This window comes from Telmatherina bonti (genome assembly GCF_933228915.1).
Source record: "Telmatherina bonti genome assembly, chromosome: 1".
Classification (NCBI taxonomy): domain Eukaryota; kingdom Metazoa; phylum Chordata; class Actinopteri; order Atheriniformes; family Telmatherinidae; genus Telmatherina; species Telmatherina bonti.
The window spans coordinates 25,545,506-25,571,643 of record NC_136619.1 but is presented as its reverse complement, the minus strand read 5'-3'; the positions used below and the strand labels follow the sequence as shown (position 1 = coordinate 25,571,643).

The 26,138-nt window shown below is 38.3% G+C and overlaps 1 protein-coding gene across 4 annotated transcripts in view; it reads right to left on the bottom strand.

The window, feature by feature from the left end:
• Positions 1–1,325: 1,325 nt before the first annotated feature.
• mical2a (microtubule associated monooxygenase, calponin and LIM domain containing 2a) overlaps positions 1,326–26,138 on the bottom strand; it is a 35,587-nt gene continuing 10,774 nt past the window's right edge. For 2 of the 4 annotated variants that reach the window (XM_079241731.1, XM_079241730.1), the window contains exons 3-22: positions 21,141–21,348; positions 20,676–20,792; positions 19,371–19,472; positions 17,840–17,995; positions 16,320–16,420; positions 14,936–15,193; positions 13,983–14,098; positions 13,734–13,860; positions 13,567–13,657; positions 11,620–11,767; positions 10,101–10,300; positions 9,668–9,771; positions 9,441–9,509; positions 9,217–9,351; positions 8,746–8,850; positions 8,289–8,555; positions 6,061–6,168; positions 4,951–5,131; positions 4,794–4,870; positions 3,747–4,709 (exon numbers count right to left, since the gene is read on the bottom strand). In XM_079241731.1, the coding sequence (XP_079097857.1) occupies positions 4,311–4,709; positions 4,794–4,870; positions 4,951–5,131; positions 6,061–6,168; positions 8,289–8,555; positions 8,746–8,850; positions 9,217–9,351; positions 9,441–9,509; positions 9,668–9,771; positions 10,101–10,300; positions 11,620–11,767; positions 13,567–13,657; positions 13,734–13,860; positions 13,983–14,098; positions 14,936–15,193; positions 16,320–16,420; positions 17,840–17,995; positions 19,371–19,472; positions 20,676–20,792; positions 21,141–21,348 (3,069 nt within the window). In that variant the 3' untranslated portion in view covers positions 3,747–4,310. The other 2 variants (XM_079241732.1, XM_079241733.1) reach the window with 2 other exon arrangements.

The window sequence follows — 26,138 nt, the reverse complement described above, 5'->3', positions numbered from 1 at the left end:
TAAAAGTAACACTAAAACATATAAATTTATGTGGAAATTTCTATTATAAGCATATTACTAATTTATATTATAAAGCTGTAATTCTCACTCTTGTTTCAGAAAACATACAGGACAAACTTCTTGCTTGGTATCTCAGTCCATCTTGAGCATTGTGTTGTAGGCTACATACAGATACGAAGCTCAACTTTCAAATTTTACTGAGAAAAAAAATTAAATTATTTTTGTGTTAGATGCACTTTTATTTTAATACTTTGCAAAAAGGCCCATTGTGTCCCAGGAAACAGCTTTTAGGTGCTGACAAGAAATTACATTTCTGTATTTCATTAAAATGATATGACAAAAGAGTCAAGTGAATCAAGTTTTATTTATTCAGCATTTACTTTTGTTCTCTAGCAAACATATCAGGCTAAGACAACTAAAAAAGAGATCTAGCCCACACTAATGCTGCTTTATCTACTCCACTAACCAAGCTTCTCGCTGTTTAAGCATCTTAACAATGGCAGGTTGTTGATTCATCAGTGCTATTAAACTCAATTAACCATGTCATACAAAACAGTTAAAGGGGTTTTAGAGTACGTGGTAATATGAAAGATTTTTTTTAAAAAACAACAACAATATGAAAAACATATTTACCATGTTAGTTATTTCGGATCTCTGGTTCAGTCATCTGTGTTTTTAATACAAAACTAATATACATTTAATCTTTTATAGAACCTTTGAGACAGTTCAGAGATGCATTCAGTGTTATTAAGGCTTGTTTAAGCCGCTATTTTAACAGACTTATTAAAAAGCCAATAATAGGTATTTGTTTGGAAATATTGCTTTCATCAGATCATTATGGTGATGCACTCAAAAAAGTTCAAAGGGCCACTGGTCCTTTCCTTCCATACTGAACAGCTTTGTTATTTCATATGAAACATTTCATAGCTAGAATAAAAATAAATGACTAAATGAAAATAAATTAATAATGACAGTAAGTTTCCAAGATAGGGTATAGATATGTATTTTCTTAGAGGCTGGAAAGGGTTATATGGTCCTGATTATGAGAGCTGCACATTATTGCAGCTAAAGCAACCCGAAGCCCACTTTGTGGTTACCTACTAGTGATTGGAGAGGTGCAACAGAAATGTCAAATGCGTTTTCCCAGCATTTCAGTTCTCTTTGTTTCTCTGAGAACTATAAACTTCAAAACAACAACAGTGAAAAGAGATTGAAAGAAGGAAAAATGTCTCTCAGGGGCATTAATTCTTTTACAACAGGGCAACAAACACTCTACTAACCTGTTTTCATAGGTTTCCTACTGGAAATAAAAACTAAGTCAGGCGTTTGGAAGAAAATATTTAATAAGTTGCATTCCTTTTAGGTGTAATCACCACTGGAAATAAAAGATCACAACTTCTGTGACTAAAATCACATCGTGCCATGTCAGAGAAGCATTAAGCCAATCAGGTTAAAGCTGATTGGTAACTCAGTTGGTTTCCAGCTGGTGCAAACAAAAGGAAAGAGCAGCAGAGCCTGACCTGTCCTGACTGTTGTTCTGCGCCTTACAATGCAAAATATAAAAAAAAGCATGGTTTATTTTAGGACTACCATGTAATAATAATAATAATAATAATGACAATACATTTTTATCATAATCCTTCTTCCGTTAAGAAATTTCACAGTGCTAAAGACTACAAAGCACAAAAAAAAGAAATAAAATGCGAAAAGGAAAGGGAGCATAAAATCAATCTATAAGAGAGAAGTCATGTTGAGTTAAATGAAGGGTATTCCACAAACTAGGAACAACAATACAGAAAGCCTCATTTCCCACAGTGCTCAGCTTTGTCCTGGGAAAGAAGAGGCAGTTTGAGCGAGAGGAGCAGAAGGAGTGTATTGTGGTTTGTGAGATGAGTTGTTCTTGAGGTGTGGAGGGGCGTTTCCATGTAGGCACAGGCGAATAAAGAAGACCTTATATTCAATTTTGAAGGCGATGAGAAGCCAATGATGGATCAGTATTTTCAGACTCATCAAGGTCCCTGCTGCAGAGTGCTGGATGTATTGGAGTCTCTGTAGTTCCAATAGTTGTTTGCTGGACCAACCCTCATTCAGCACCCTTACCCCCTTTCCCCCAACAAGATTTTGCATGCATTGTAGTAATAAGCAACTTCTTACACTAACTAAATACAAAAATAGGAAGAACGGACTATCTTGCCTTTTTGCAACCCGTGAGGAAATGCTGGTGATATCACTGCAGAAATATTTCAGATGAGCCTGATCTACTCGAGCTACTTGCATTTGACAGACGAGGCACAGACCGTTTTAATTCAACTCTCACTTGTTTCACCTTGTTAAATGTAGTCTTCAGATAAATCAGAAAGTGATTTGGGTATCATCATTTGAGAAAGTCTATTCCTTTGGAGCCACAAAAACATTTTCACACCATCCCAACACCTGTAAAGATACAATGATGTGAGCATCACTTTCATATGTGTGGTCATCTTTCTGAGATGCAGACAAACTGTTGAATCTTTTTGCATCTAAGGGACCACTTCATGCATGACGACATAAATTCACACCCTGTAAGTGCAGAGTGGTCACACCATGCAACATCAGCAAATTCACTCCTTAAACAGATAAAGGATCAGTGGCAAACCAAGAAGGCACACGTTAATCATGAGCTTACATAACCAGACACTTTGTATCAGTAATTTATTGATGGCACACAACCATGTGATCATGCAGGCGATCACCTTCAAATAGTCATTTGTCCTAACCATCCGTCTGTCTCACACACTTCATAAAAGGCATCAGCTACGTGAAAAGAAAAGAGAAAACAAGACTTGAAACAGAAAACTTTAAGATATAAATTAAAGCAGCAGAATGCAAACGTTCAAAATATTTATAAGAATAAATGAAAAAAATAAAAGACATTCATGATGACATTGGCATTCTGATTCATTTGCATGACTGTCAAAACAGGTTCTGCAGCTGTAAAATTACATGTCATACATGCCCAGTTGGTGTGCTAAAAAAGTTCTTTGGCATTTTAAAACAGTGAAGTTTTCCCCCTGCATTGCACAATAATCAACAAATTTAATTCATTTTGCTGATTCTGCCATTCAGCATTGAGATTTTATGAAGACAAAGAGTCTCCTAAACACTTTAAATAATGCAAACTTAAAAAAAACAAAAAACAAAATGTAAAGCTAACTCCAAAGTGCTTTATGAGCATCATTAGATTGTCTATCTAAACAGGAAGAAGCCACATGGCTTCCAGTCAAAGAGGTTTGTAGTTGATCTTCCAACAACAACAACATGCTCTGGAAATAAAAAATAAAAAAAAACATTCAAAGATATCACAGCATGCAGGATATGGCAAATATGGTCATTATATTGAGTTGTCTGCAATAGAAAACATGAGTCTGGGTGCATCTTCTTGTAATTTTCTAAGACAACAGTAGATGGCAGCAAAATAAAGCAAAATACTCTACAGTGTACTGGATAGTCCACAGTACCAGAGACTCTGGTTTTCCTGCTGGCAAAAACTCAAACAAATGAAAACAGTTCACATAAGAAAACAGAGTCCATATTAATTAAAGATATAGCAAAACAAAAAAGCTCACATGCCTGTAAAATATCAGCCAGCATGCAACTAAAAACACATGGCAGAAGCACTTATGCACAAACTCGCACGATGATGACTGTTCACAGGAGACCTGACTTTTGGCTGCTGTTGCGTTTGACCGCTACACTAACAAGGCCACTTCTAAAGATAAAGTGCATCAAATTATTCAGTTGCATCCTCATAAAAAAAATAAAATAATCATAACAATAACAATTATTGACTGAAAGACTGAATTTGTGAAACAGTTTGAAAATTGTGTGAATCCTGAAACAATGATCATAAGACAGCTCATCAGACAGACAGCTTATCAGTCTTTAATGCAGTGATGTTGCTCTATTTTGTTACATTTTCACTGTCATTTATTTTAACCTATTTGTTCAGCTCAGTGTAACGTTACTGTGCAGTTTCCTCATTAAACCCACTAAAAAACATTTCAGTGGAGCATCAGCTACATGAAAAAAACTATCCTAGATAATTGCATAGAGTTACCTGCAGAAAGCAGTGAATGCAACAGTCAGTGTCTCTGCTTTGGCATCTAACAAATCCACTTATAGTGTCATTGTAAAAAGTTGCGTAAACATCCAAAAGGTGCTTGCACACATTTATAATAATTAGATGAGAACAATCCAGCCACTGTGCACCTCATCCTAAGATTTAATGGCATCATGGAGTTAAATATTAACAGCTGAGATCTGCTGAGAAACTAAATGAACCTGTGGCTGATGTGCTCCTGCAACCAGAGCAGCGCAGGCTGTAATGAGCTTGGCTCATCCGGCACAGCCTCGGTGTACATCTGCAGCAGTACCTCTTGTAAAACAAACAGCAGTGGTAAACTCATACTCATTAGCTCATACAGTAATGTGTAGTCCAGGGCATTGTCCCTCAGGTGGCCCGTGATGGCCTGCGCTGCACTGCGCACACGGCAGGACAGATACCATGGGGCATTACACACAGCACGAGTCACACTCAAGGGCCAGCTGAGCTGTTTTCTTAAGAACGAACTGCAGGTACCTGCTGCAGGTTGACTCTGCAGCTCTGCTGTATCGCTGGAAGGGGAGCTGTCTTCATCAGCAGCATGTTGCTCCTGAACTCTGTAATGGTTCTAAGAGAGGATGACGTGAATTAGGAATTTAGACATGCTACAGATCATATCATAGTTGGATGTTTAGACATGAGGAGCACTTACTGAGCGCAGAGAGAAACTCCTCCGCACGTTCGACTTGTTGTTTCGTTGATCAAAGTGAAGTTTGCAGTACAGCTTCCCTGTAAGATTACATGTCAGGATTGAATATTTCAGCAAATTTAAACAAACGCTAATCTACAAAAATAATATATGACTCCACCTTCTTCGGAGTGGAAGGCTTGCGATCCCTGTCGAAGAGCAGTGCTGCAGGCTGAACAGCGAAAACACTCCCTGTGGAAGTACAGGCCCTCGGCACAGACCCTCTCCACCATGTAAACACGCTTCTCACATGAGTGACATTTGTCACTTGATTGAGGAAACACCCTTTGTACAGACCCACGCTAAGAAACAGAAATAAAAGAGTGAAATCATTGACAGGACATTTATTTTATTTGTTTATTTATTTATTTATTGTTTTATTTAATTATTGTTTCATTTATTTGTTGTTTTATTTTATACATTTTTAAATAAAACCTCTTGAAGGCATTTCATCTCTTAAAGGCTTTTTCAGTTCTAAATAGGCTGCTGGGGAGTTTTAATCTCTCCTGGAAGTTTCACAACAAAAAATATTGTTCAATCTTGAGACCAAAACATGTCACATGTTTGTCAAGCAGGTAAAGTCACAAGTTTCAATGACTTGCACAATGTACAGAATGGGTGGATGGATCAGTAACACATGGGAGGCTTAAACTCACCAGCAGTCGCTCAGAACAACAGTTTTTGGGATGAGAGGGCTTTTGCAAAGAGGTGCAGTTGCCTTCTAGTTCAGCGCTGTGGTTGTTGGATAGAATATAACAGTGGAGCAGTAGAAGTTGTTTTACAAGAAGCTCTAACATCTGGCTGTGCAGCCAGAGGAGGCTGCTCGGGTGGAGCAGAGAAACCCCAAAGTGCCACCACAAAAACACACACTTCTCTTCTGTGACGGCTGCTGGTGATCAAAAGCACAAGGGGCAAAAACAGAAGCTAAAGCTAAGCTTCCATGCAAAGTATGATGCTTTGGTAGAAATGCTTGAGTTATGATCAAAAAATTAATCATGACAAGAACACAAACCTCAAAAAAAGAAAAACACCCATTATCTCTATACTTCTGGAATATGAACATCTCGCAGGAACAAACATTTTCCATTAAGTAAACCAAATAAGACTAATCAACAAGAGAAAAAAAACAACTTTGTGCAAACACAACATGCTTCAACAGGCAAACAGTCTATAAGGGGGAATGAGTGCACAACACACACGTGAGCTCACAGATCCAAGTTGGGATAGTCACCTTGAACACATCAGCGCTGTCTCCTGAGAACATTTCCCTAAGGTGAACAGCTTTTTCCTTTATACTTTTTGCATGAAACTCTCTAACCTGTTGTGTCTGAGCTTTTCTCTGCAAGATGACAAAAGAAAAGCCATCAGTCTCTCTTCCTCACAACACCGAAGCACATTCACTCACAAACATGTGAAGCTTTCTGTCTGTAGACATAATCAGGAAACCTAATCACCACACCAGCACAGCATAGTTAAATGATCAAAGGCCATTTCTGTTCTACTTTATCACTGAAGTACAGCTGAAAGTGTATTGTCTAGAGAGGAAAACAATTGCTTCCCTGTGTGGAACGTCGGCTGCCTTATTACGTTAATTTCACACTCCACTTGATGTGGTTACTCATATTGCACTGGAACATAAATCTGAGACAGACACCTCTGGATGAGAAATTAAAACCAAAAATCTTGGATTGTTTAAAGTCAGATTAACATGAAAAATATACGGGTCTACAAAATAATGAAGTCAGTAATTTAAATTAAATCCTTAATTTAATCTTGTTATTTAACATTTAGAGGAGTTAACATTTCAGTGCTGCTGACATGTTGAATAATTCAGATAAGATGTTCCAAATTTCATATGCTAAATTACTACATATAAATTTTGAATTCAACTTTGCACACATATACAGTTTTCACACCACAGCAGTCACATGTTGAAACTGTTTTATTATCTTTTCCCACTGCCAGTAATAACGTGTTAACCATCAGTGCCCTGGATGCTACAATGGATTCACAACCCATGCAAAAATAACCACGACCTCCCAGAGACTGGGCTGTAAACCAAGATATTCATGACTTTCTAAGACAATAGCTGTAATTGTTTTTGACTGGACTGCAGACACAGCGGCACAGCGTGGCAGCTGTCTGACAGATGGTTAGGACTGACAGTTTCTTTTCTTTTTTATATCATTTTCAGTCTTGATGAGATGTTATGTAAAACATTTGTGTTTTTATGTAGAAAAAAAGGAAGTTATTCCCATTTTGGTGCACCAAGCGTAGAATCTTTGAGTTTTAGTGAAAACTCACATATGCACTTTACTGTTTTGCATATGTACCCAAATTTGCCGAATCATGTCTGCCAATGCCAAACCGCTAATTTGCTATTTTCTGTTGTTTTTTGTCATTTATTGGACTGAATGACTGAAATCTGTAGAAACAGGAAATACTGGCAATTTAACAATATATTCTTTTCAAAACAGGGACCTAAGGTGCATGTGGAACAACTCTGTACAGTCCCAACAGTTATTCACCTTTCTCATGCTGGCCACCAGTTTAGTCACAGACTGCTGTGGGATGGCATCCCATTCTTCAGCCAGCATTTGGCATAAATCAGCCACTGTGGTTGTGTTGGTCACTCCAGCACAAACATGATGCCCAAGCCGATCGCACAAGACTGCAGGCAACCCATAACCTGTACTACACTCCTAAATTCTGAGAGTCCCTGATGAATACAGAAGATCTGCACGAGGGACACCGAAATGTTTGCTGTGAGTTTGTTCGTATTATTTACACAGAGTGTACCTGTGTTATTCTATTAGCTGTTTATACTAAGGGTGTAACACTCTATCTACATTGACACATCGATCATATGGTCAAGCAACTGACATCGCTCCAAAATGCAAACATTGTTTAAAAATTTCAAATGCATTTTCATTGTGAAAATAGCTGTATTATCATTTGCCCTGTTTGAGACTTTTCTCATTTAAAAAAAAACAAAACAAAACAAAACATTGTTTTTAGGTTAAAAGGGGGGTAACTCTGATGGAAGTCTTGACAGAGGTAATGAGTTTAATATGTTCTTCAATAAGTTCTTTTTTTGCCTTCAGCCCAACAGATCACACACCTATAAACAATGGTGATTATGGTGATTAAATGCATTTAATAATAAGACAATAGGTCATATGTGTCTGCAGTCCAGCCAGTTTGTCCCAACAGGACTAAGATTGTACAATACTTCTGCTGTGTGTTTGTCTCCATTAGTGCCAGATTTGCAGGTCTATTCTTGCCATGAATTAATAATTGGAGACTGACCTCATCTGAATAGACATTAAATAAACCAAAATGTATCAACAGGACATAATGTTAAATTAACACTGATTCTTGGGAAACATCCGGGAAATCAGACCTGCAGCAGAGTTAAAGGTGTGAAAAAACAGAGAAGAAGCAAGAGATGCTGTTCACCTCGGACACGTGTTCGTCCACCTCCCTGAGGCGATGGAGGATTCTTGTCATGAAATGGATTGCTGACTGACGAGAGGAAGGAGAAGCAGGAGGTTCTGGACTCTCAGGCTGAGGTTGGGGCTTCATCTCAACAAATGTTTGATCAACATGTCTGAGCTTCACTACGGTAAAAGGATGCTGAGGTTGAGGCTGGAGGTGGGGTCCGGACAGAGTCTTTGGAGGAAGGTGAACTAACTGTTCAGCTGCTTTTCTGATACTGACTTCAAACTGAAAGGCATGATACACATAATAACTCCTTCTTTTTATTTTACCTACACTGATTAATAAAGTATATTTCAGAAAGCCAGAAAAAACGCACACAAATAACTTTCTATTGATGCGACATGCTTCAGACTGCTGCTGTCTAATTTAAATGTTTTTCTGACTCCTTTGTTCGATTAATGTTACTGCAGGCTACCTGCACCAGAGGAGGTGGTTTAGGTGGGACTGGAGGGCTGGGTTTAACAGGAAGACTGTCAGTCAGGTCAAGAGGAGGGAGCAGCAAGGACCTTTCACAGTCAGACTGAGATTTCACAAAGAAGTGGGGAAAGTGTTAAAAAAAAAAAAAGGAACAAAGACAAAGCAGAAAGGATAAAAGCAGGAAATAACAGACATGAAGACATTTAGCTGGATTAGAGAGTTTTGAAAGCTTCAGAACATTTTTTGATATTGCATCTGACAACAGGGGAAATGTAAAACATACTTATTAACTGTGGAAAAAAGCATGTCTGGTTTAATTTAGGAAAGATATAAAACACATTGTTTGAGAAGACAAATGTACAGCAAGATGCATAAATGCATCTCCCATTGGATTCTAAGCTAAAATGAAATTATTACAAAACACTAGTATAAAATCTGCTGACCAATATGAAACTCATTATGTTTTTACCTGTGTTTTGCGAATGGTGTAGTTTGTTTTGTTTTCAAACTTGGCCTGCAGCTGGGTTGCCATTGAGCGCACTTTATTTTCTTTGGGATCCTGTTCATCTCGCACTGATGAGCCACTACTGGGCAGATTGGTGGCCTGAAGATGGGCAAAACAAAGGAAAAATAATTAAGAATATATTAAAAGACTATTGAAGAGTTGCACTTACACACTGTATATTAACAAACCTCTTCCAAATAGCAGAACTTTCGCCTCCTTTTGTAAAATGTGTCTGTACCGTCTGACTTCTTCTCATCCTGAAAACACAATTACTCACTCATCACTGAAATAAAACCATTTTCACACTGAGATATGGTCAAATGTTTAAATACTTCAGGTATACACTGAATACAGACATCCGAAAGGTTACCTTGTGTTCAGTGGATTAAATTTAAACAGTTGAAGGTGGATTTACCTTTGGCACCCGTTTCCTGGGTAGTGTAAGGTTGAGCACATTATTATTACTTCTGACGTCCTTGGAGGGATAATCTTTATTGTTTTCATCCACTCTTCTTGATTCTGCAGTAAAACACATACCATCCAGAGTTTAAACATTTCCACTGTGTACAACCACAAATGTCTCATAACATTGACATTTGTTCTCTTTTATTCATGAAACTTTCCTTACAAGATCTTATATTACAGGCATTCTGCATTAAGCAGCTGTAGCAGTATGCGCTCAAGGATCGCCAAATAGTGGAGCACAAAGCTCCAGTATATGCAGCTATTCCTTTCTTATCTCTAAAATCGATTTACAGGATCAATTAAAGAAAATTAGAAGACCATAAATAAAGAAGTGAATAGAAAGAGTACACTATCGAGCTTTAGTAACGGAGCAATAAGTATACCTGATGCAGGTAGAGGCGTTCCACGGAAAAGCTCATAAAACTTTGATAAAAAAGTGATAATCCTTGTTTTATCAAGCTCCTCGTTGTCACTCAGCTCCTTCGCAGATGTGAACGGTTTAATCCCAAATTCACGCTCGCTGATGTCAAAAGCCAGCTGCATGTTCGCAGCGTTGTCCTCCTCATTCAGTGAGTCAAAATCTCTGATGGAGGCAGGAAATGAAAGAGGACCCAAGTTAGGTTACAACATGGCGATATACAGTATGGTTACTGTGTTAGCCTGAATGAGAGCATTGTTATTGCAATTTATTGTGAGCTGTTACAGTTATCAGATTCCCATTTCCCATGATCCCTCTGCAACAGACGTAAAACTCTCCTGTAACCCATTTACCTATGACCCACATGTCTATTTGGAATGAAGGGTAGGGCAGGAATGTGGCAGTAAGAAATTGAGTCTTTGAAGGAATTACCTTCTGCCAGAGCCTTTCATACTGTCATTTCTACGCATCAGGTGACTGGAAGTGAGCAAGTGTAAGATTAACTACACACTGATATGAACAGTCAGTTTACGCACAATGAAAACTTATCTTCCCATCAAACTTCCAGTGCTGCAGAGAAACTTGTTTTTTACATTCCAGCCCCACATGGTGGCAAATTACAACTAATGGCAGCAAAAATGGGTCTGATGTGTCTGCTTACACTGACAGTGTGCAGACACCATGAGAAATAATGTAAAGAGGAGAGCAGTATCCTAGCAGCAGCAACAGGAGCACACACAAACATTGGTATTATTCAGAAAGTGCTGAGAAACACTGTGAACCTGCTCCCCTCACGGCTCTACTGACAGGGCTGCATGCGAAGGAACCGGGGGGAAAATGCCAGCGGTTCTTGGAAACTTACAGGACCACATGAAATTGCCCTGGCATGTGCCGAAGTATGAAGGCAATAATTAAAGAGTGAGGGGATATAGTTACGCGTATAACTGTACTAATCTGCAGTCGCACTGACGGAATCCAGGCTGCTGCTAAAAACAGAAACTAAAGTAAGGTAGGTCTTATTTTTTACTTGTTCTAAAGATTTTATTTACTATTCAGGTACAGATCAGTATAGAGAAAAAACACATTTGATAAAACGCAATTTCAGAATTCATAACCTTTCTCATGAAAACACAGAAACAGGAAAAGATATTTGACAGTGTCATTTCAGAAAAGCAAGTGATAGTTTTTTTTGTTTGTTTTAGTTGTGTTTTCTGACATGTACTTATGTCCTTGTAAAAACTGATGAATTCTGTTTCGTTTTATTTCCTGAATCGGTGAACTCCATTCAAAACTTTTATTTAACTGTTGTGTTCTTTGTTTTGTTCATTGTCTAATGTGTCGTTTTTGTTGTAGTGTGTTGTGAAAGGGCTGTGCTCCTGAAAACTAAAAGGCTAGGTGTTTTTGCTTTTGCCAGTTTTTTTTAATGTGTTTTTTTAAATATTGGCATTGCATGGACACAATGTTAGTACCCACAGCTTACGTACATCAGCTGTGGTTTGAACCTGTGGATGAGAGCACAGAGGGTAATGCCGCTTCTCCAAGACGATGCCAAGTCGGTGACTGACACATTCCTGTAGCCTTCTGTCTGCTTCTGGCACCATGTAAGAAGTCTTGATGGTCTGATCACATATTCTACAAAAGAAACATGAAAGAACAGAACTTTTTTTTTTTTTCAACTTTTGTGCAATCAGATTTCTCACATTAACGTCACAAGAAGGAACAGAAAGCCAGTCATGCAGTTTCTCAAATAATTCAGAAGAAGAGGATGATGTCATAACAACACATAACAAACTGTGTGCTATTAAATAAGGTGAGAGGGTACTGGGGAACGTACACGCCTCAGTCTGGACTTGCTAGTTCCCCGTGTGGGATCACTAATGTTAACACTAACAGCATGCAGAATTTGTGTGTGGAACAAAGTGGAACAAAATAAGTGGTGGCACTCCCTCAATGACTTGCTGTCAGTTTGCCATGCAAATATGAGACAAAAACATGGGTGATACTTATATGTAGATCTATAAATTGATCTGTAGATTAATAGTTTTTTAGCACAGAAATGGCAAAAAAGAAACACAGCAAGCTCTAATTCAAAGTGACATGGAGACACTTTTATGAACTTCAAGCCTCATTGCATGGACATTAAAAATAACACTGAAAAGTAAATACATAAACTTAAAGTTCATTAACCCTTTCATGCATGAATAAATAATAAAAACAATGCAACATTTTTCACATTTTTGTAAAAAAAAAACACTGAAGTGGTTTATTAACATAAATATCCTCCACATACATGAACATGCAAGAAAAAAGCTTGTAAATAGGTGCCCACTACAGGGCCACTATGCATGAAAGGGTTAAAAACATAAAAAGTTCTACATTTAGACTTATTTAGCTTATTATCAGACTAATTTAACAGTGTATTACTTTTACACTTTTCCTCTGTGAACTATGTTTTCCCCAGCATTAGGCCTGGTCCATGCAATTTAGCAATATTATCTTATCTTTAATCTAGAAATAATCTTCAAAAACTCAAAATGCTGACCAGCCATATGCTTAGTTTGCAGCATCTGACCTTCATTGTCTGGTGTAATAAATGACTGTTAAGTAGTACTACTGTCATCACTCAACTCTGCTCCAGTTTGTAACATTACATCCGGCAAAGTTTTTTTTTTCTCCGCCTTTACTCTCATTCAAATCACATCCACTTCAATGTAAACACAGAAGCGAGTGAACAACGTGAAGTGCGGCGTGACGTTGTGGGCTACAGCAAGCGTTGTGCGTCTAAACCGGTCTTAACAGTACATTTCTTTTGATGCAACTTTTTAAAAAAGGTTTTTTATTAAAATCAACAAATATAAGTTGTAATATGTAGTGAAGTCGTAGGAGGGTATACTGATTGCTGAAGAAAGTCCCGGTATGCACTATACACTGTAAAAAATAGTCCCGGTATGTAAAGGGATAGAATTTAAAAGTGCCGTTACTGCGTACCGCTGCATACCGCTGCATACCACTGCATACCGGCCCACTTAAAGCACTGAATCTGACAAACTGCATATTGTACTAAAATTTTATCAAAAATTAAGTTAAATGTTTGGTTTTTCTCTCAAGTTTTGAATAATTTTACTTTACAAAACTAATGCCTTTTATGAGGTAATAAAATTCAACTTTAAAGTCAGAAACAGACTTTAAGATGTGATGCACCTCATTTTCAACTTGACCTCAGTTGTACAAATAAATGTTCGGTTTTTTTAATCTTTAAACTGGAATTAATGTTGGTTGCTTAACTTCATTTAAACAAGACAAAAATAAAAGTACAGATTTGGGCCACTATGTCACAGAAGGAAGAAACAGAGTCCATGGGATGACTACCTGGAATGAACTAGAGTCTGAAGCATGTTTGCTTTGACTTTGTCAACTCTTTAAACGCTTACCTTGTCTGCTGAGGTTGACAGGTCGCCGTATGGTGGCAGCACGCTCCAGAGAGCAAGAACTAAGCTCTCCAGTAACGTACAGGTGACGCACCTGGAACAGCATGAAAAAAGGGCCATGATTAAAATCATGACCCTCTGTTGTTTTTTTCATAAGAAAATTTACTCACCTGTTGAGGCCGGACACAGGAGGAATTAAGATTAGGATATCGAGAGCCAGGGTCTATAGTGTATTGTTCAAAGTTTTTAGCAATGTTTTCTGGGGTTGTTTGTGGGAGTAGTCTGTAAACACTCTCCCTAAAGAAAAACACACAGTAATTTCTTTCAATTTAATTCAAATAATGAACATCAATTATAAACAGATGATGCTGACATCAGTAAAGGGTATCAAAATGCTCTTAAGCATAATGTGTGTGTACCTCTCTGCCAGCACTTCCAGGACTGTCCGACCCTCAGCCCAGCCCTTTACCATCCAGGCTGTATCGAAAGCAGCCAAGAAACCTCTTGCACAGCCTGTTCCCATTGGCCAGAAAGGCTGCACAGGATGAATGACATTTTCAGTGTTACATAGAAAAAGACCCTTTAATAGTAAAAATTAGATTTGCAGAAACTTTTTGCAGGTTGAAGGAGAAGTCTGTCCTATGGTTTCATGATTATGAGTATTCTGGTCAAATAAAACAAAAGGAGATTTAATACAGATGAACATAATGTGATGCACTTATATTTAGGCAGGTACTACATGGAAACACCCATGGACTGCTCAGAAGTGTGTGTTATGGTTAACAAAGAAACTAAATTCCTGCTGGAGTTTGATTTTGTAAAACAACACAAATACAAAAGGAAAATAAAGGGTTTTTTTTTTTTATAAGTTATTACTGTCAGTTGTACAAGAAAACTGATCAGGCATCGTATTTTGTTTCCAGGCTTGCCTGGAATTTAATATTTGCTGCTCCGTGATTGTTCTGTTTTGCTTTGCAATGTCACATACCAAAGGTCTGATTTCAGACATTGAATCTTGTGGACATATTTCTTTTACTGCTTGTTTTTGTAACCTTTATAATCTGCTTGCATGTGTTCATACAGCCACATTTAACATTTAACCCCTCTGTGCTTTAGAATCACCAACACCGGCTATCTGTGACTCATGGCAAAATTATGACGAGTCCATGCCCAAAGAGGAAGCAGGTCAATTCACAGAAGAGGGACAACAAGACATCAACAACAGCTGCCAACATTGTAAATGACCCCACTTTCCTGTCTCTCTGACCTTCACAAGCAGCATCTGGCCAGAGGAATTTCATTATCCAAATTTTCCCAGGCAGTCAGTGCCTGAACTGAACTTATTTACCCTACTTGATCTGTCTTTCCTTACCTCCAGCAGACTGTCGCCAACCAGCGCCACCAGCAGCTGGTGTCCAAATCTCTCCCTGACCAGAGCAGCGTTTTCAGAGGCATGCATGCTTGTGAAGTCAAACATTGCCACATCTGGCTGCCCGCAGTGGTTCATGGCATATTCAAGCGTGGGAAGCTGGTAGTTGGTGCCATAGTCTGCAGCCTCTCGGGCGTAGCTCAGAAGAGCTTCCTGGTTGACGTTTTCACTGCTCAGCAGCATCTGAGTGTCAGTGTAATCCTGCTCGAACAGAAACAGATTGGAGAAGAATCACAGCGTAAGCTTAAGCTTCTTCATTAGATGATTTTTCTTTATCTGTTTTGTAGAACTGTAACACATTGAAGTTAAATATTATACATATTATTACATATAGGGATGCACCGATCCACTTTTTGGGAGTTTCTATCCGATACAGACATCTGAAATTTGAATATCTGCAGATACCAATGTTTGCCGATACCAAATCTGTTTTTTGTGAACATTATTGTGACGATGGTTATTTTTGCTGTTATAACTGTGTATGATTTTATTAGGTTGTAATAAATTACCCATCCTTTCAGAAGTTACCTCACCAATTCAAATAAAATAACATTACAGATCTAACAATTTCAACAAGTTTTATTTTGATTTGGCACATTTTACCTAAATACAACTACACATGTGTGATTTGTAAACAAAGATCTGGCTTTTAGTGTAACAAAAAGATGTCACATTTTAACATTTAAGACATTTATTTATTTTAAAACACGTCCGTAGCATATCATCAAACACACCTGCGCTAGCTTGACTAGTGTGGTATCGGGTATCGGTTGTGGTATCGGAACACTTTTATTAATACTAAATACAAGTACACACACGTTATGAGCCGATACCGATGCTTATATCAGTATCGGTGCATTCCTAATCATACATATTTCAATATTTCTTTTATTTATTACCTCATTTCACCTAGAGGCTTTGCCTTTTGCCAGGTAATTCTTAAAATGTATTTTTTTTTATTGACCTAATTAATGAGTACAGTTTTCCAGATATGATTATGAAATGTGAAACTGTAGACGCCTGACAACCTGTCCACATAACACAAATAGTGGAAAATCGGGTTAAATAACGTCAAAACTCACACAGCAAAAACACAGTTCAAACTGAAGCTAGTCCTCATTTTAAAACATGGAAGTTTCAATTGATAGTTTTTCCAAAGCAGTAAACTACAGTACAATATCTGTATAACAAAGCTTTAATCAACACTAACAGTGTTTGTCTTTTCATTCTTATAATGATTAAATTAAACATTAAACCACTTCAGAAAAAAAGCAACACACAGTTTAATGAGTATTTAGTGGCTTGTCCCATTTGATGTTTTTCTTACATTAATGACAACTCCTTTATCCAGCAGGCTTTGTTTCTTTGCCGTCATGACAAAGTAATGTGTGTTGTCCTTGTAGTACACAATGTTCTCCAGATCGATGCCTGCAAGAAATGGTACAGCTTCAGTATGGCTACAGTTCATGAAAAGAACCACAAACAATTTCTGAGTAATAAATGTAATTGTTGAAAAGTGGAGTGAGCTGGAAGTGAGTATCCCAGCTCCTTATTTTATATTGCTAGGTATTAAGAATATGACTTGAAACCAGTACAACTCTCTTAATTTTACCATTTTTAAAAAATAAAAAAATTACCTGCCACACATTTATTTTCCTCATAAATCATGGTAAGTGTCCAATGTCCAATGGCAAAATCCCAATTATTACAGCTATGGAGAATTATTTACAAGGTACAGCACCTTTTTATAGAGCATGTGGCACGGCAGTTTAATATATTTAAAAACAATAAAACACAGAAAGATGGCTATTAGAAAGTATTTATGTGGAATACAGACCTTAATAAGCCATTTTTATTCAGAGAACAACTTTAACATTTCTGACATATTTATATGCACCCGAGTATTTGGATGCAGGCTTTTTTTTCCCCATGAACACTGAGCTTTTTACATACATGTTAGGCCATACAATTCAACCTTTCTCTGTCAACAATAGTGTGATGAGCTGCCATTATATCAGTACACCTAACAATAGGGGCGGCAGTGGCTCAGTTGGTAGAGCAGGTTGTCCAGGTTTGAATCCTCCCCAAGACATCATTTGTCAGCAAGGCACTTCTCCCTCCCTGTCACTAACGCCTCCAGTGCCTCCAGTGATGTATGAATGAGTATGAATGTTTCAGGGTTTGTTGGAGAGGTCGACATTGGCCATCACACAACTCATTGCACAATGCAGTGCAGATGTAGCTAGACATGTAGCTTGCCTCTGAATGTGGAGTGGATGAAAAATAGTCAAACATAAGAGCTCTGACTGCCTTCCGCAATTAAGCGCAATATAAATCTGATTTTTAACAAGTCTGTAATAAAGCTCTGAGCTATCAGGTCATGTAGAATCTCCAGTAGTAAAGATGATCACAACATGACTGCCAACCAGATCATTTGTGGGAGGAAAGTAAAACCTAATTTGACCTTGATGTCTTTGATCAGTTTTGACTGGTGGATTAAAATGTCTGCAACAAAAATCACTTGTAACAACAGTCCCTGTGGAATACGCCTAACTCACCAGATCATAGTGAACCAAGTAAAAATCTGATGACATAAATGGACTTTCTAAAACTTTCAAATCTTTCAATAATTTTGGTTAAAACATTAAATCTAGTCCAGCCTCTGAAAAATGTGACACCCCAAAGCTTTTGACATTTATCTTGCATCTGAAAATACATAATATACAAAGAAATAACCTTTATTTGAGTAGAAAATAAAATTAACAAATGACTTTTAAAAAATTAAAGAGAAATTGCGGTTTCAAAAAACTAAGGTCTGAGTGTTGTCTCCTGGTCTTTGTTTCCCACCTGTCTCCTCCTTCAAGTCAAGAAAAAACTTCTGGTTGAAGATAAAGGCCACTCCACTGATCTCCTCTACTTTGGCTTCTGCAGTAGTGTTCCTGTTGATGAAGTTGGCCGTGATGGCAATGGCCAGTTTTCCTCTGAACTCCTTCCTTTTGAAACCTACCGGGACAAAATAAAAAGCATTGACACAAAAAGTGAAAAGGAAATACTGATCTTTCCCACAAAACCAGTCTCATAAACAAACCAAAGGAACTTTAGCTTTAAACCATAATTACAAGACAGTTATTTTAGCACAAGTATGAGTTTATCAAGGGATAAAAAGCCACCTGTAAAAAGCTGAAAGTATCAAGAGATCAAATCTGCCATACAAATCAAATATGTTTTGTTTAATTAACTTTCAGTACCAAAATAAAAAAGGAGGGATACCTGTAAAATTTTTCGACCATCTGACAGATATTCATTTTGGACCAATTTATTCATAGAAAAAACATTTAGACTTTTTAACTAGATGTTCAGTGAAATGGATAAAATGTTTAACACTTCTTTGTAACTTTTAACACCCTAGTGGAGTATTTATTCATTTATAGGTGCATATTTAATCCAAAAAAAGCTGGTGACTTTCAAACAAATCTGTCTGTTTCTAAAGCTAAAAGAAGAAAATGACGTGATTCTCGCTAAAGAAAAGTTCTACATGGGCTATTAAAAGTAAAGACGTTGAACCTGGGACTGTGCCAAAACATCTCTGGATCTGTTTAAAGTCATTGCTTGTTCCTAAAAGTAGCAACAATCAACATCTCAGGCTGCAGTTAATTGCTTTAGCAAAGCTAGGAAGCACAGAGAAGTTCAGTTCCCCCAGGCTTCTTCATAATTGGGGAATGAGCTAAACGTCTTGTTCTGCCCGAAAATTCCCTTTTAAGGAATAAGCATTTGATTGGGATTGGTGCTTCGATGACAGCATTTCTAAGGGAAAGACTGAAAACATTGGGATCTGGGCCATCATGAAAGCATCAGCTGCTGAAATGGGCCCCAGTGCTGCTCTATTTATGTGCAGCTTTTCTCCTTTGGGAGAGATCAATAACTCACATGAGTCCAAGTTAACAAAAGGTGAGTTTCAGTTGTAGTTTTAATGCCAGACAAGCAAAGCATAAAAATATATTTAAATGTAGTTGTTTTCAGGGTTTTTGAGTTGTTGTTTTTTTTTTTTTTTTGGGTGTTTTTTTTTACATTGACATAGTGTCAAACCTTTTTATGAAGCTGCTCTATGTTACGATACACATCAAAACAAAACAAAAATGAATATAGTTAGATACAGTCAGCCAAATATTGCAGGGGAACTTTTCAGTTTTCAATATATATATATATATATATATATATATATATATATATATATATATATATATATATTTACAGATACCAAACAGGCTGGGAGTGGCAGCAAGTTTTCACCCTTTGTCTTCACATGATTGTCAAATCTAAAAGTACAGAACATCCTTGAGGCATTCCATCCTATTCAATCCTTTTTTTGTCTTCTCACCTTCCAGAGTATTCCTTCGCCCATCGGCCCCCACCACGACATCAAACTCAAAGTTAGCCACAGGGTGATCAGCAGGTCGGGTTGCAGCCCTCCACCCAATCCCTGTATGACAGAGCAATAGAAAATAGTGAGGAAAATAAACGTATTGGATATAAATGAAAGAACACCCTTAAAGCGTACCCCCCTTGCCCCCCCCCCCCCCCCCCCCCCCCCCACACACACACACACACACACACAAACACACACACACACAAACACACACACACACACACACACACAAAATCACATGATGACTTTTTTTTTTTTTTTTAGAGTATTTTGCCGTATTTGTGTTGTTTTAAATCATTGCAAGTCATTGCAGAGATAAATCAGGAGAATAAACAGGTATAGCGCAGCACTGCTCCTGTTTCCTGCAGTTTTGTAATCTGGAAAAAAAATGTAATGTGGTTGTTATATAAAAAGTATTTTTTTCCTCTTTTTTCATAACTAATATTAGCCTTTTTAAGCAGGTAGTGTGTCACTGCAGGAGTTTGAGACCAGCTTTGGAGTTTGTGGCCTAATATCAGCATGTGGCCACAACATTCCACGAAGTAAAGGGCACGGCTAAAATTGTCACGGGAAGTATAAATCTGTGTTTAAATTTAGAAAGGGCTCTTGTTATTATCAGTGTATCGATATTGAAGCTGAAGCGACACACAGACAAATGTCTGCTGGTAATTTCCTCTTCTGATTTTCAAGATGGTGTGGGATGACATGAGGCACTCAAACACTCAAGTGCAATGCTGAGTAAGCTAAGATGAACTGAGGCAGTAAATGTCATTTTGTTTTAAAACCAAAGAAACTCATGTTGAGTGATTTGCATCATGATAAGTTGGTGTTGTATGCAGTAGGTCTACATCTGAGTAAGATCACTTGCACGGCAGCAAAGTATAATCTACATCTGATGAAAACAAGATCAGTGCCAGTGTTTGCTTCTTGTTTGTTGGTGGCTGTCAAGGTAATTAAATACTGCAGGATGAGAAGTTCACTGCAGCCCAACCAGCCGTAGAGTAAAGCAAAACCAGCAGAATCAGATGTTAAGCAGGTCTTCGAAGAAGCGACACATCAGTCTAAAAATACTTTAAAATTCTCGTTCCCATCGTTTTAAATGTCACAGCTTTATATCCATCTGTTTAAATTTCAAACCACACACACCTACACATGCATATTTCTAAGATAATAATCCAACCCACAATGGGGGGGTATAAATGCATTCTTATCCTCTTGTTTGGACATGTTTCTATAGAGATTGTATAAAAAAAATACCTTCATTTTCCTGATCTTCTGGAGGTTCCAACAGCTTGACAAACTCCACATTGATGTGAAACTCCACAGCAGCAATCAGGGCAACCTTCAGGAGGATCAGCTGGAGCTGCTGAATGCCTGGCAGAAACACACACTCATTCATATACATGCACATGGTGCATAGTGGTTTAGAGCTGAGCCATAACGCAGATGTAAAAACATACAAGTAGCCTCACTAGTGACCATGAACTTTGGGAAATTATAAAAAGAATAAGGAGTCCTAATTGGCTTTTTTTTTTTTTTGCTGTTTGGCTTGTCTTGTAGGAAACTCCACAGACTGTAGAAAGAAATTCCCAAAGTAGGCCCATTGCTTATACATGTTGAGGTGGGAGGACAAGGTTGGCATTTACAGAGCTTATTGGTATGATAACACTGATAACAGTGAATGAAACGCAATAACGAGTTGCTGTAAAGTGTGATACTCACTGATATGATCTATGGCACCAGCACAAAACTTTCCATGGAACTTTTTGGCCCCGAGACCTCGCAAATCATGGATGGTATAGGGCCAAAGATGGAGCACGTTGTTTCTGGAAAAAGAGTCCCTCTTTTCAATCACCACCACTTTGGCCCCCATCAAGGCAAGCTCGATGGCAGTCCGCAGGCCGCAGGGACCTCCTCCAATGATGAGGCACTAAGTAAACAACAATGACAAATTGACGTCATTACCAACACAATGTGGTTACATCATGATAACACCTCTTTCACATTATAACACGAGGCTGAGACTTTTCCTGCAGAAAATAAGGACGTCTCACTTGCTTCCAACATGCCCAGAGCTGTTTAACATCTTCATAGATCACGAGGGGAATCAGCACTTTATTCCTCTGCTGGAGCATTTATGGGCCTGAAGTGTCTCACTGGAGGACACTTCAGCAGGATAAAATCTGGGAATCCGTCCAGTCTGAGGAGGACTTCCTCAGCACACCTGATGTGTGACTTGTTAGACAAAACAGCGTGTGAGCAGGAGACTTTGAACATGCCTGAAGTGATGCATTTATTACTAAACTCCCCAGGGGAATGTAAGTAAACAGCCTCTACATATTTAAGGTGTTATTCACGCACCATCCTCGCCGAAAGAAAAGCATGAAGTCATTTCAGTGAGATTACAGCGTCTGTCTCAGCATGTGCGGTTAAAACATGAGATCATACTCTTGAATGATAAATGAAAGATTTAATGCACATGTGTTGGCAAGCTCTGCCGTTAACCTCCTTTGATCACATTAAGAAACATTACATAAAACGTGTGTGAGCGTGCTCGTTGTGCAGAGCCGTTGTGCTCAGCGAGTGGACAGTCTCCTGGATACGCTGAATCACAGCTGGAAACATCGTTGCGTCAGTTCGAGAGCTCAGTTATCACCTCCTGCCATCCTGTGTGTCGATCAACAGGATAATAAGAAACGACAAACAGGCTCCACATGCATCGGTTCACAGAGCAAAGCCACAACATCATTATACCACAATATCCATCATACCTAGAAGAACCAAAGAAAAGATTTTGCAAAGTTGTGTTTTGTGAAACTTTGCATTACTTTGTTGTTTTATTAAATGTTTTTCTTCCCATTTGCATTTAAATTGTATTTATTTTTTCTGTTTTGTGTTTTATTTTGCTGTTGTTTCTGTAGTAAACATTGCGGTTGGGTTTTTGCTGTTGGGATTTATCCATTTATCAAATGAGTTGCAGTTTCTTGTGCTTTGTTGTCTTTAGTGTTTCTTTGGCTGTTTTTTTGCTTCTCAACAAACTTTTCTTTTCATTTTTTGTGAAATCTCAAGCTTTCCATTTTGGTGTGCAGTTTCGATTATTTGTATGCTTTGTGATTTTCTTTTCTGTTTTGTTGGTTTTGGACTGCCTGACCATGCAGAGAAACACAAACGTCATCGTCGAGCTGCCTCTGGATGGCAAAACATCTGACGAAACATTGTCAGGTGTGAAGGACACACAGGTTGGTGATGTACTGCTCAGACAAGCTTGCCTGCAATTTATTGTTTGACAGGTTTTTTTTTCATTTATTTTTCTTATTTAACAAAGAAGTGCTTTAACTTTTCTAACCAAAAACAAAGACGGATGTTAACATTATTTATGTACAACTAAACAAATTCAGTTTATTCAGTTAGAGTCTCATTTTTTTCCTCCAAGCTTGTGTCACTGTTTTGACATCTTTATCAGGCACCAGCAGAGACCTGCTGTTTGTTTTAACACTTTTCATTCACTGATATGTTGTTGCAGATGAGAGGCTTTCCTGAGGGCATGTACCACATCTGCTGAGTCAGGTCACATATTTCCTTTCAGCTCACCACCTGTGGCCTCATTCTCCTCTCTGGTTGATTTCAGCATGACATCTGTCTCCCGCCCTGTTAACAAATTCTATCTGACAGACTGAACAAACTGAAATGCCTTATAAGCACACTGTGGGAAAACTAAACCAATCACACTCCTTTAAAGAAAAAAAAAGAGAGTAATTGTATTAATTGTGTCTTTTAAATGCAAATCTCTCAATTTTACCAGGCGGTCTGACCCTGCCTCTTCAAGACTGCCAAATCCGCTCTGCAGGTTCAAAGCAGAAATGAGCAGCCAGTAAAAACTGATTATTTTGCTCATGATAATAATTTATAACACACACAAAAGCTATGAGTTTGATATGAATTTATAGAATATAAAAAAACATTTTATCAAGCATGTTCCTGACCGTTTGTCTGACCTGCGTCAAACTCTGGCACTTTGCAGAGAAGCGTAAGCGCAGCGTCGAGTCTGGATGTTGGAGGATGTTCCAGATCAGGAAAGGATTCAACTTGAAGAGTTTTCTCCTGCGTTGTAACGATGGAGTTGGGCTACAGCCTGTGGCTTGTGGTGGAGTCAGACCACAGTCGTTAGGCGACATAACAGCTAAATGTTGATGACACCCCAGAAATTATGCCCTCTGAACTGTCCACAGGGAGATCCAGCAGTCCGATTCACTGGTATCAGGAGGAAGATGATGTCATGAAAGTCAGCTTTAATATTTATCAAAGGTTTCCCCACAGAGTTTATATGTGGGTCACCTTTTCTCTCTTTTTTTTAAGATAAACAGAGAGACTGAACTGTTTCATAATGGTTTTACAATGTTCCTCTCATCTCCATATAATGGTTATAACGGCAAGAAATGCCGCATTCATCCAGAAAAGGCTGAGACGACTTAAACAATGCACACAATGCATTTAGCTAAAGTAAAATTGAGAGTAAACAAAGACTCGGTTGAAAGAAAAACTCCAGAGGACACTTTTTTATATGAAACTAAAAGGATAAGTGCTACAATAGCAGAAAATGAACACTGCTTTATGAAGGTCTGGTGAAGAGCTCTGAGCGTCACTCGCACCATGCATTAAATAACTATACGCATTTTGTAGTACACAGTAAAACTTTATGAGACACATCATGGCAGCTTGTCGCTGCTGCCAGCTGTGTCAGGCCATAAAACACGGATGACATCACATCCTTTAAAAAGTTGTTGCTAAAGCAGCAATGAGATGAAGAGGCGCTGAGTGATATCGCGTCTGTAACTGGTGGAGAGCTTAGCCGTTAAAAAAACAAGTCCTAACCAAAAGAAGATGAAAAGCAGACTGCCTGTCCCATGAGCTTTAAAAGTCTCAATAATACACACAATCCATCCCTGGAAATCAAGTTCAGAAGGTTAATTTTTCTGTGCTTTCTGTGTGTTTTCAAATTCGCAAACTCTACAACCGAAACATTTCAGCTCTGAAGTGCAGTCGAGTTGAAATTTCTTTCTTCAAAACTCTTAATCTTGTACCGATTTAGGTTTTGGCTTAAATTATACAACACTTATAAAACTGAAGCTCACACTGAAGCATTTAAAACACTTTTTAATAATAAGCTGGGCTCCGCTCCAGCCTTTCAGGAGCAAAGCGCAGGTTGGGTCCAACTGGAGCCAAATAATCATTGCTGCTGAGTGATGCGTCTCTTTCTCCGTGCAATAAAAACACTCTCTCAAGCGGCCCACAGTTGATGGCTGAAAGGTAATCACACTCCTCCAGGTTTTCCAACTGTCCCTCAATACCTTTAGTCCCCCCCACCCACACAGGCACAGGATACTTTATAGTTCAGACCGAGTTGTCCTTAACTAGGGACTTCTTCATGATCCACTTCAGGAGCAACTCTTGAAAATGGGTTTTTTGGGGGAAAGTTTAATGAATCGCAAAAATAACTTTATGTACGAACTTTATGGTCCTTTGTTCAGATTTCATTGCTTGACATGTCAGGAAAGTTGGTGTGTACGGGATCAAATTAAATAAAAACATGTTTGCGAGACTTCAGCCTTGTGGACAGTTTTGCTGCGAACAAAGTGCCCAGATGGAAATTTTCGTCCATCTTTGAAAGAAAAGCTTCCAGGGATGTTAACTCTTCTGGTCAACGCCAATACACACGTTTTAACTTGGAAAAAGTGCAATTTCCGGGTAATGACCGCTTTAAATTAAAATGTCAGCTTCGATGTCTTTTGTTAAAGAAGATCCAACAAATAGACATGATCAAAATCAGACTGATTAGTCATCTCCACAGTTTTTAAAGTCTCTTGTCACCACACAAAAATAAACACACTGTGGGAGAAAGCTCAAGTCCATGTGAAATGAGACATGCCAACTTCCTAACCTCATGACTGACTTTTATTGTAAATTTAAAAGATAACAGTAGCTGAAAGTTGGAAAAAAATAACCCCAGGAAATAAATATCTGCTGCCTTTTGCCTTTATTGCACAGGTGAAGTACAGACATGCACAGGAAATGTGGACAAACTGGCTGAATGAAATACTACAGAGGTTCAGCCTCAAGCAGCAGCTCAAATGCTGCTGCTGGCATTTTTTATGTACCCTCGCCACTAAGCCATCAGCTTGAAGCAGGAAACAAATCAAAGAATTTGTTATATGGCCTGGAAAAGGGCCAGAGGAAGCTAAAATATAACAAACTAAACAAACAAAAGCTCCAGTCACTGTGTAATGCTGTTGTTCTCAATCATTTAGAGCCGCGACCCCCAAGATAACATTTGGTGGTGCAACATACGGACTTTGCCCCTGAACTATTATCACCCACTGCTTTTATCTACTGATGAGGACAGCGGCAGCAGCAGTAGTGGCAACTAAAATAGCTGCTCCAAGATGTAAAATATCTCGTGTCTCGATCCTCTCCAAAGAGGAGTCCCGCAGGATGAGGTTTTACACGAATTGCAGCTAAACACCTTTCAATGGAAATACCTGCAAATCCCAACTGTGCGTTGTTGTAAATTTAGAAATGTCGCATTTATTTTGCAAAAACTGGAATTGGAAACACAGTTCATCTGATGTTACCATAATGGCATCTTACTCTGATATTTTGGTGGCTTATGGCCAACAAAATAATAACATGTTTAGTTCTGTAATAAAAGGGGTAGGTGGAAAA